Source organism: Macaca nemestrina, chromosome 7, assembly GCF_043159975.1.
Source record: "Macaca nemestrina isolate mMacNem1 chromosome 7, mMacNem.hap1, whole genome shotgun sequence".
Taxonomy (NCBI): domain Eukaryota; kingdom Metazoa; phylum Chordata; class Mammalia; order Primates; family Cercopithecidae; genus Macaca; species Macaca nemestrina.
Window position 1 is genome coordinate 134,518,195 of NC_092131.1, and position 12,227 is coordinate 134,530,421.

The window sequence follows — 12,227 nt, forward strand, 5'->3', positions numbered from 1 at the left end:
CTCCCAAGTAGCTGGGACTATAGGCGCACACCACCATGCCCAGCTAATTTTCATATTTTTAGTAGAGATGGGGTTTCACCATGTTGGCCAGGATGGTCTTGATCTCTTGACCTCGTGATCTGCCTGCCTTGGCCTCCTGAAGGGCTGGGATTACAGGCGTGAGCCACCGCGCCCGGCCCAAGTCCTCCTTTCAAAGAGGTTACTCCACACTGTTTAATTGTCTTACTGTTCATATTACCAAGCCATAGATTTTAAAATACTTTATAAATATTTTGTGGTCAAAAACCTTACTGCAAGGCCATCCTTTCTGTGATCACCAGTTTGGAAAATGCAATTATTCCCATGTGTGCAAAACTGCATAAATAACCAAATGCTTACAACTACAATATATTATGCCGTTATCAGCTACTTAGCTTTCATTTGAAGGGTTCAAACAAGTTAGTGCAGCCCCAGTTGGCTAGCAGCATGGTGTGATTATGTGTAGAGCTAATTCTACAGCAAATTTCCTATGGAAGGAGAAAAAGAGGACCAGGCTGCAACTTGTGTAAAATGCCTGAACCAGAGAATCCGACCAACTGATTTTCACTAGTGAATCTGTCTCAACTCTGGAAATGAAATTACTAGATTGAATAGATTAGTTTTCTTGCAGTACATTTAGAGAAAAAATTGCTTCACTTTCATCCACTTCTATTTTAATGAATTGTATAGGTAAGTCCCTGGTGCATGAGACAAAGAAGTTTGTGGCATGTAGCTGAAATCTTTAAGGACTCCCAGGGATGTGGTACACAAAAAAGGGTACCCTATATCCTTAAAAATATACACATAGTTCGAGAATTCTATCTGTGGAACACGTAGGAGATGACAGCTTGTTGTTACTTAATTTAATGTCCACAAGTCATTTTTATAAAATCCAAAGCACGGCCGCGATCCCAGCACTTTGGGAGGCTGAGGCGGGTGGATCATTTGAGGTCAGGGGTTCAAGACCAGCCTGGCCAACATGGTGAAAACCCATCTCTACTAAAAATACAAAAATTAGCCAGGCGTGGTGGTGTGTGCCTGTAATCCCAGCTACTCAGGAGGCCGAGGCAGGAGAATTGCTTGAACCCAGGAGGCGGATGTTGCAGGGAGCCGAGATAGCACCACTGCACTCCAGCCTGGGTGACAGAGTGAGACTCTGTCTCAAAAAAAAAAAAAAAAAAAAATCCAAAACATATTGTAGAAACAACTACTATATGATGAAAGCCCAGGTATTATTCTCTTTTGAAAGTGTGCAATTAGTCTTGTAAAATGCTCAGTTGAGAAAAACTCTGAGCTTGTTCTTATCTCTTAGAAATTACACAATTAGCAGTTTTTCTTTACAATGGGTATCATGTTGGCAACAAACAAAAATTGCTACATTAGGGAAGACCTTCATATTTATTATATATTTATTTAAACTGAATATGTGTAATCCAGAAGAAAACTAGTCTTAATATCATATTTAAAATAATGTTTTCTATTTCTAGATTCTTTGGCCAGATTATTCTCCCACTTAATTTATTTTATTTTATTAATTTTTTTAGAGACAGTGTCTCTGTCACCCAGGCTGGAATGCAGAGGGATGATCATAGCTCACTGTAATCTCAAACTCCTGGGTTCAAGTGATCTTCCCGCCTTAGCCTTCCCAGCAGAAGGACTACAGGCCTGCGCCACCATGCCTGGCCAATTTTTGAAATTTTTTAAAACAGGGTCTCACTATGTTGTTCAGCCTAGTCTTGAACTGCTGGCCTCAAGCAATCCTCCCAAAGTGCTGGGAACTCCCACTTAATTTATATTCAGTAAGCTCTTTTGAAATTTTAAGATAGATTCACTCAAATTTTTTTTATTACCCAGTTTACATAATGCTTACTTTCAAATTTTTCCTTCTTTGGAGACTCCTTTGTATCAAGCTTCTCTGCAGAGCAGACTGCATGGAAGTTTTTAGGAGGGTCAGAGGTGGGAGTGTAGGAGTAAAGAAGTTTGTGCCTATCACATCTTTGTGCTAAGCAACTTTGCAAAGTGGGGGCCCTGTATAGAGAAAGCAAAACAAGATTTCCCGTATAATATTAGGTCTGGTCCACAATTAGTTGCAGAAGCAAAGGCTCTTGCACCTTATTCGAAGGGCTCAAGTCAACTAATTGGGTCTGCAATTAGCCTCTTTGGTTGCAATCAATTACAAGTGCAATTTCTGTGTGTGTGTGAAATAATCTTGTGTGTACAAGTAGTCTCACCAAAAAAAAGCCCAACTTAGAATGAAATTCACATCTGTCTTATCTCACTTAGATCCTAAGAAACAAATTTCTTTCATGAGCCATGAAGAAGACCAAAACTAAAAGGCTCTGTGCAATGCAAGTATTTTCTTAACTTTCTGTAAGTACTTAGATCTAAGTACTCCAGAATCTAGAAAAGATTGCCTTATTTTATTATTGATATTTTACTAATCTAAAAATAATTATATTTGTATAATAATTAAAATTTTTTTTTCTTTTCATATTACTGTTCAAATGTGTTATGTTTCTACACTACACATAAGTACACAAACTGGTTATACTCACATATGAATATGAATAAATTGCAATCCAGAATTCTATTACAACAGATCACTTAATGCATTGCTCTACTTAAAAGACTTTAACAAAGAGCTAATATGGATGTAACAAAGAGATTCAATGGGTTGTGCTGCTTGTCAAAACTCTAGCAAGTCAGCTTAGGAAATCTGACCTCACCAAGGAAGTTTAACACACTAGTGAGATGCAAAACAAAACAAAACAAAATAAGGAAGCAAACAAATCCCAAACATGTTAACAGTAGCTCATGTTTTAAAAGAAACTCCAGTGCAAATTTCTGAAATTCCCAATGTCATTTTGGCATACCTTTTTTTACCAGTGTGTTTCAGACAACAGCTTTTAAGTTCCCCAATTCATAAATGTAATTAAATAATTACATTAGTGCTAATTAACATGAAACTGTAGATTATTTAAGCGCAAAAAACACTATTCAACTTCTTAATTATTCTTGTTCACACAGCATTTCCTTTTGCTCAGGCGCCCTAGGTGCAAATAAAGCATCCCATCTGCTCGTAATTAGAACTAAATAATTTCAGAGAATGTAGCTTATCATTTTGACTGCACATTTGATTAAAAACAGTGTACAAGCAATATCCTGGCTTATTGGCGTAACAGCAACAACACATACAAGCCTGTATTCTTCTATCATTAAAGAAGATCGAAAACATTATCTGTTATTTCAGGGGGAAAAATACAACTTTTTAGTTCATTTCATACAGATGAAAGCGAATTACAGCAAATCACCTCTCCACTGAATAGCAGCCCCCACATAATGACTTTATTTGCTTAATCCCCAAATTAAACGCCGTTTCGAGCGAGGGCCCTGTGTTATTACTCTCATCATGTCGAGAACATTTTCCTGCCGAGACCAATTTGAATAAAACAAGGGGCCTTCCTTGAACTCAATCAAGGAGCCATAATGTGGTGGGTAATAGAGGTTGCTGATAGATTTGCAGGCAAAAGTGTTATACCTAATGATGGGATATGGATAATAGTCCTCCTGGAGGTCCTGATGCGATTCCAGTTGGCTGCCAGATGCTAAAAATCAAGAAGAGCATTGATCAGTGACAGGAAGCTGTAGTGGATTCATCTAGTCAAACTTCAGCTGTTTTTCCACTGTACAGTTAAGCCAGGCATAAATTATATTAATTGATTTAATTACATACTTAAAACATCTTCCCCAATTAATTTAATTAGGTGGCTACATGATGCTACTGGCAGGGGAAGATTAGAGGCAGCTCACTTAATTAACAGAATATGAATGAAAAAAAGAGAAAGCAAACATAAATGAAATTGTGAGCACTAATTAAAAGGCTGTCTGCAAACTTAAATACTTTCTGACAAAGTGGTGACAGCAATGGAGACAAGAGAGGATCTTTTTTTTCTGAGCAAATTAAAGTGCCAGAAGGTATATATAGGGAGAAAAAGTAATGCAGTTAAAACATTGATTTTCTGACAGAACTACCACAGTCAAAGTGAAGGGACTTTTTTTTTTTTCCTATAGAAAAATTGCAACAGATTTTGCAGGCACGAAAGCCAGATTCCTGATTAGGGCTAAAATATGATGCACAAACAAATGTGGGGTTTGTGCATCATACATTGAGGGGAGAGAAAGGCGAGGGAGTCTGAGGCGAGGAGGGTAGTTGGAAACAGAAAGGGAAGATAAAGAGACAACTTATTGCAACCGCTCAAGCACGAAATGTTTAGAAAAAGAGGTCTGCCTTAACAGCTGGCAGCCTTGTGCACCTTGGCTCGAATGCGGAAATTCTCCAGGTGTCTCTGACGTGATTCCTTTAGTATCTTCTTCAGTCGAGTCTTATGGCAATGTAACAGCCAAGCAATGGCAATCACACCTGATGCCCACTTCTGCTGGCGATAAATGAGGAAGAATTTTCTCGCTTTGTAGCATTTCCATGTGGCTTGGATCTTCATGGCGGCCTCCGAATTTCCATCTTGGCCCTTGTACCTTTGCCCTGGAAGATTTATCAGCATTTGGACATGAGCTGGGTCCTCTAACACTGACAGAAGGTCATATCTGGTAAGTTTATTCTTCAGCTCAAACTCTGGAAGGAGGGCCACCAAATTATTCCCTTTTATTTTGACTTCTGGTATTGCATAGTTCCTGAGAAACTTCTCAACGTGTTCCAAGAGAGAAAAAATACCTCCCCAAGCTAAGCTAAAATGTTCCTTGAATGCTAAGAAGTCTGGGGCTGTACTGTCTACGACACCATCATAAATTAAAAAGTCATAATCCCACAGTGATTTCCGGGCTCTCGAAGGTGGTGTCACTTTCACGGCCTGTGGAAAAAAAGGAATATATTTCAGAAGGGAAAGATATTATGATCACCTTTAAGTGAGTGGTCAAGACACACACTACCACATTATCATTTAGCATTCAATGGTGGGAAGATATGAATCCTAGTACTGATTTAACACACACATATCATAATATGAAGGTCTGGCTAGTATATATCATTAAAACTCATTACCAGATGGATATCTTAGAGATCACTCAAATCTATTAACATTTTTATAAAAGTGTTATAAAATTGTTCAAGGAAACTGGTCATAAAAAGTTACACATTTAGTTTACTTTGATACAGTCACCTGACCCCCAATCTCTGTGATTTTTTACACATGCACGCATGGTCTGAGAAGCGTGTTGCTGATTCTGTGATCATAACTTATCCACCAGTCTGAAAAACAGGGTGAAGCCTTTCTTTGCATTCCTTTGGATAACTTCAAATGTGCCCGTTAAAAGTTGTTTCTGACTTCATAAAAGATATCACTTTTTAGCATTTTATAGTTCTTCTGTCATCTTCTCTTAATATCCAGAGGTCATTTTTACAAGGAACATTATGTTATATGTTATCACCTTTGTCATTCTTAGGGTTCTCTTGACATGTGTTCTTTTATTCTTAAGTCTGCTATCTTCTTAGGAACATATCTGGGGCTGTCCCAGGTGGATTAGAATCACAAATCTGATAACAAAACCAAGGGAGCATTTGCTTTTCATTTTGTTCCCATCTGTATTGACATTTTAAGCTACGAAAATACTTTTATTTGTATTTGGCAAATTTCTAAGAATCGGATGCTGAGCAATTTTTTTTGTTCTTTACACTTCCTATGTTAAATATAATAAATGCTATTTAAAAAATCAAATCAGAGGTTGTTTAGATGACAATAGCAGTACATGTCACCCCCCCTTAACAAAAAGGAAAGGGAAATTGTGTTGTGTCAATGTCCACTCTGTATCCACTACATTTCAATTCTCAGAACCTATTCTACTGAAGACATAGACACTCTGCTCATGATGTACATGTTCCTAATGGCTTGGAGGGGTTGGGGGAGACGGAGCATACAGATTTTCAGACCGTGAGTTCTCGTCAGTAAACCCGGTATTAATTTACTGTGATAATTGTTTCTTCTTGCTTAGGGATGTAAGGAATAGATTGTTTTCAATATGTCAGCGTTCTCAGATGTATAAGCCCATCTTTACCAAACTGTAGGGTTATAATTACTCTTTGCATTTTGAAGAGTTTTCAAAAAACCCAAAAGAAAAACCCCCCAGCAATTTATCCATAACGATTATGCCACAGCACTGAGTTGAGTATTATTACATCAGATTATTCACGCATTTTCTTTTCTCCGGTCCTGGGGGGCGGAATAATTAATTAGACTGCCATCTCAAGTAAAAATGCTGAAAAACAAGTGTTAAGTCCAAAAGTGCACATTTCCTTTTACTTTAGAAGCACACTTTAAACAGCAGTGAGCTTTTTGTGTACTTTTAACTTGAGTTGTTATAAGGCATAAAAATGAGGGAAAAAGTCTTCTTGCCAAGCTTCTATCCCTTTCTGATCTAATCAGGGTGCCAGAAGAGAATGCAAGCTATTTGGTAGATGAAAATAAATTCCTTCTCTTGGATGGGCAAGAGAAAGTTGGAGAAGTAATGCCTCCTTCAGCAGCCACCAGTGCTGGCAGGAGAGGCTGCCACTCCTGGTGGAAAACAAGTGGCACATGTTCCAACAGAAATGGCCTCTATGGCCACATTTCTTCCTCCCTTCAGGAACGGTCTCTGCTAGTAGGAATTAGAATTCAGAGAAGAATGACAGTGCTTCATCAGTGAGAAATAGCCATGCAAAATAATCACAGATGGATGTGTATGGAGCTGGTTCGTCCTGCCAGTCACGTGTGATGCAGTCAACAGGACTCTGAGACTTCTATAAGAAGCAAAGCTATGGATGGGAGATTTGCCAGAGAATCTTGTCTCCTTGGCAATACTCAAGTATTTCTGAAACTTCTTATATTCACAGTGAGACATGTGGAATTAGGGCCATCTATGAAAATGGGACAACCTTGGGAGAAGTTGAGAAAGGAGAGGACTCACATCTCTCTCAGACAGTGCCTTTCCATGGGGTGGGTCTAGGATTATGTACATCAGCAAATGCATTTTAGACCTTCTGAAAGAACAGGCTTGCATGGCAGTGGGAGCGAAATTTATCAGTGGCTGTTTTAGACAAAGGGATGACACCTTTCTACCTTCTTGGAGGATATTCCAGCAAAGACCTGCTCTCAAAGGAAACACACTCCTGGACATCAAACAGACCACTCAGGCACTGGGAAGCTATGGGTTTGCAGTCAGCTAAAGCATAACTGTAGTACATCTGTCACAGGGAACGCCACACTTGGGAGCACTTTAGACTTGGAGCAAGAAAAGACACGCCTCTCAAGAGAAAGGCTTTCCAAATTAAAGCCGTGCATCAGCATTGTGAGATCCATTGAGCAGGTAAAGACAAAGCTGCTTCAAAGCTGGCTAGGAATAAGAGCCCTGATTAAAGGTCACGCCATGCTTCAGGTTCGGGCTCCTTCTGTTATTCTTTATTATTTATCTCCGTGAACTTGTCCACTATTATTTGTTGGCTTTCTTTCTTCTTTCTTTCCTTTTTCTTTTCCCCTCCCTTCTTTCCTTCCTCCTTCTTTCTCTTTCCTTCCTCCCTCCTTCCCTTCCTTCCTTCTTTTCCCTTCCCTCTCCTTTCTCTCTCTTTCTTTTTCCCTTCCTCCCTCTCCCTTTCCTTCCTTTTTAAAGACGTGCTGTAATCCCAATATGATATTACTGACTTTAAGGCAATTTTTGTTTCCTTCTAGCCAAGAAGGATTTCTGTCAAAACACTGTATTCTCACCTGGTCCTTCTTGGGTCACAATCATACCTTTGCAAGATGCCTGTATGTACTAACTGGCCCACACAAAGTCCAAACCTGTGGCCTAATTATTGGCATCTTGCTCTAACTAACTAGCTGGGAAATGTTCTTCGTTTGCAAAGTGTAATCGCTCATCAGATAACTTTGAGAGTTTCTGGAGCAGTTCTTTAGGCAAAATTCTAAATCCAAAACAAAAAACAGGAAAGCAGGATGATGATTACATATGTTAGTAGGTCACAGATGTTAAGCAAAAAAGATAGACCCAGTGTTGCATTCTGAAATTCAGAAATACTAGCTGGGTGTGGTGGCGCACACCTGTAGTCCCAGCTACTTGGAAGGCCGAGGTGAGAGGATCGCTTGAGCCCAAGAGTTTGAGGCTGCAGTGAGCTATAATCACACCACTGCACTCCAGACTGGGTGACAGATTGAGACCCTGTCTCTCAAATAAATAAATAAATAAAATTTAGAAATAACCACTACAAAGAAAATCACATTTCTAAGACAAATGTCTTTATGAAAAATGTTCTTTTCATTTATGTGGACAGTATGTGGGTGTGGCGTTAAACTGGATCCATAATCAGATACAAGCAGGATCTCATAGTGGCAAATGGCCAAGTATTTGGGATAATACCACATGGATATCATCTTTAGAGAACGATAATCATTCCATTACCTAGAAGGATAGACTAAATTCCTTCTGAAACTAAAAGCCAATGTTCAGTTTCTCAAATACCCAAATATATCCATTAGTAATTAGCCCAGGCAATTGCACTGTGTGAAAAAGAGTAAGTTCTTCCTACACCTTATGGCTCTAAATGTGAGTTTGGATTTAGAATGTAAATGGAATGTCCCTCAGAGATGGAGTCCTTATTCTTTCCCAAAGACCAGGGATGCTATTTGTCTGACCCTGCTTTTAAATTGTGTTCAGGGTCCACAATGTGTTGAGCTTCCTATAGAATAAACATCAGGACCTCAGCTGGCTAGAACTGTTCAAAATATGTACATGATATTCAGAGAGAGTAGCTCACCTAATCAGGGGTCTGGAATTCAGCATAGTCACAGGCCTGAATTTTAGAGGACGAGGGAACTTGAAGGTCACTGGCCTTGCCTTTTTCTCAATAGGTTATTATGGGCCCAGGGAAATTAGCCTTGGCCTTAAGTCCAACTAACCTGGGTTCAAATCCAAGCTTTGCCAATATGTGCTACATACTCTTGGGCAAGTTACTACACCCTCTGAACCTAAATTTTCCTTATCTGTAAAAATGAGAGGTCCCTGCAGAGCTGCTGTGATGATTACAGTATGTGTCAAGAACCTTTAACAGTGCCTTAACCCTAGTCAATGTGGTTTTTACTATAGAGAAGGAAACTGAGGCTCAGAGAGGTTAAATGACTTGCCCAAAATCACAAAGCTAGTTGGTGGATCTTCTTAATTTCCAAGACAGTATTTTTGTTACTATATGACAAAATTCTGTTCCTAAACAACCCAAATCCATATATAACCAAAGGAAGGAGAATAAGTGCTATAAGAAGTGTGTCTTTGCTACTCTTCCATTTCCTTTCATCAGCCCCTCTTCCTTCCCATCGGGTGCTTTTTCTTCCACACCCTACCCCGTGCTGACCCCTGCCCCCATACCACCAGTGCCCACAGCCTAAACTGTCTAGAACTCTCCATATGGACCCTTACTAAGCTGTGCTCTTCTTAGCCTTCCTTCTACCACCTTGTATGTCAGAGCCAACCTGGCCTTGATCTGCTGGTTTTTTCTTTTGCTTTTTAAAAAACTGAATGATAATTATTATTTTTAGAGACAAGGTCTCCCTGTGTCATCCAGGCTGGAGTGCAGTGGTATGATCATAGCCCGCTGCAGCCTCAAACTCCTGGGCACAAGTGATCCTCCCACCTCAGCTTCCCGAGTAGGTGGAACTACCGGCACACATCATGACGCCCATCTAATTTCTGTACTTTTTTTTTTTGGTAGAGATAGGGGTCTCGCTATCTTCCCCAGGCTGGTCTTGAACTCCTGGCCTCAAGCGATCCACCCACCCCAGCCTCCCAAAGTGCTGGGGTTACAGGCATGAGCCACTGCACTCAGCTCATTTTTTCTTATTTGATAGGCTGGAAAGCAATTTGTTAAACTAATTCCTATCCATGTGCTAATGAACATAACATGGTGTGGTGTATCAGAAGCAAGAAGACCCAGAATCTAGTCTGTTACCACCTTCCTCTGTGGCCTTGGGAAACCAATTCCGTGGGTTTCAGTTTCCATTAAGAGATCACTCAAGGCACTTCTAATTTTGATACCTATGCCTCTCTGACTTAATGTGTCACCCCTTCAGGGGTACTGGCTTTTTAATAAACTTCTGGAGCCAGTAAAGCCATCAAATCAAAGGCAACTATCTCCAATGGCATCACTTTATGCACCATGAAAAAGACCTGGGGGATTTTTTTTTTTCCTATTCTATTTTTTAGATAGAAAACTCCTTCTAGTAACTCTGAAATCAAAATAGATGAACGGCTGCCCACACCACCTATTGGTAAAGGTGGTCATGAGAAGAGAACCCCAAAGAGTGATATTCCAGTATTCTGGGGTCTGCAAGTCAATGGCTCTCAGTTCTTAGTACCAAGAAATTGTCTAAGTAATCTGTAAGTGCCAGTTAAAAGTGAAAGTCAGAGTCCTTAACCTTTACAAAGAATAAAAGGCAAAAACAGAACTCATTGAGCAGAGACATATAAAAGAAGAGACTTGAGTGCAAAGGCCACTCAGATCAGCAGCAATTTTCTAGAAATAATTTCTGCAATTGCTTTGAAAGGTATCTTTATTCAAATGAGTCTTCCTGAACTCTGAAACACTTCCTGAGGAGAAAAATCCCTGCCCTTTGATGCATCCTCATGGAACAAAAACACACGATGGATCAAAATCTGGTTGAAGATCAAACAGAACACAATCAAGAAGATTTTCTAAATAGATGGTCTATTTTCAGTCAAATGTGAAATTTCCTTCTGCAGACACATTTCATTTTAATGCTGCATTGATTTCATCTTTTCTGTTACACCTCTAATATTCTCCAAGAAATTGGAGTCTCCACTGGGGACAATGATGATGGATGGCTTGAACCTGCTGGGGATGTGGACAGGAAGCCTGACAGGATGGGAATCAAAAGCAGCCTGGATTCCCAGATCTCTGAGCAAAAACACATCATCATTTTCTCGACATGTATAGGAAAAAGAGCAAACCTCAAAAAGGACTGCTATTATCACCAAAGTAAAGCTTGACATTCCAATTTTCCTGAGAAAAATGTGGGTCTAGTAAGTTCCTTGATCACAGATCACTAAAGAATACTTGCAGAATTTCTACAGAGCTCTACCTTGTCATACTCTCTATACCTATATACGTGTTCTTGTTTTGTTTTTGAGACAGAGTCTTCCTCTGTTGCCCAGGCTGGAGTGCAGTGGTACAATCTCTGTTTGCTGCAACCTCTACCTCCCAGGTTCAAGTGATTCTCCTGCCTCAGCTTCCCAAGCAGCCAGGATTACAGGCATGCGGCACCACGCCCAGCTAATTTTTGTATTTTTAGTAGAGATGGGGTTTCACCATGTTGTCCAGGCTGGTCTTGAACTCCTGACCTCAAGTGATCTGCCGGCCACGACCTCCCAAAGTGCTGGGATTACAGGCGTGAGCCACCGCGCATGGCTTCTATACCTACATATGTATTCTGGTTTATTTTTCTTCATAGCACTTATCTCACTCTTTGATGTTATATTCAGTATCTGATTATTGCCTCTCTCACTAGAATATAAATCTCAAGAGGGCAAGGACTAGGTTTGCTTTGTTCATTGCTGTGTCCCCAGTGCCTATCTAGTACACTGCCTGGCACATGGTAAAGGTCAAAAAGGATTAGTTGAATGAATGAATGTATGAATGTATGAATGAATGAATGAAAGTACGAATGAATACTAAAATTTAAGCTTATAGCCAGTTGGACTGGGTTCACAGTACAAAGCTGTTCCATGTTCACACAAGTTATCTGCAAACTTGTAGCTTGAGTTTTGGAGCACTAATGCAAAGTTTGGCTACTGAGATACAAAAATGTCCATACCCTTCGATCAAGAAGTTCCACAGGCCAGGTGTGGTGGCTCATGCCTGTAATCCCAGCACTTTGGGAGGTCAAGGCAGGTGGATCGCTTGAGCCCAGGAGTTCAAGACCAGCCTGGGCAACATGGTAAAACCCCATCTCTACAAAGAAATGCAAAAAAAAAAAAAAAAAAAAATTAGCTGGGCGTGGTGGCACATGCCTATAGTCCCAGCGACTCAGGAGGGTGAGGTGGGAGGATTGCTTGAGCCCCGGCAGGTCAAGGCTGCAGTGAGCCACGATCATGCCACTGTACTCCAGACTAGGTGACAGAGAGAGACCGCATCTCAAAACAAAAACAACAACAATTGTTTA

At 40.1% G+C, this 12,227-nt stretch overlaps 1 protein-coding gene across 11 annotated transcripts in view; it reads right to left on the reverse strand.

The window, feature by feature from the left end:
- Window positions 1-12,227, reverse strand: part of LOC105488099 (IQ motif containing H) — a 257,039-nt gene that overhangs the window by 121,483 nt on the left and 123,329 nt on the right. For all 11 annotated transcript variants that reach the window (XM_071101152.1, XM_071101156.1, XM_071101155.1 and 8 more), the window contains 2 exons: window positions 4,332-4,883; window positions 3,557-3,623 (listed from right to left, as the gene is read on the reverse strand). In XM_071101152.1, the coding sequence (XP_070957253.1) occupies window positions 3,557-3,623; window positions 4,332-4,883 (619 nt within the window). The remainder of the gene's footprint in view (window positions 1-3,556; window positions 3,624-4,331; window positions 4,884-12,227) is intronic.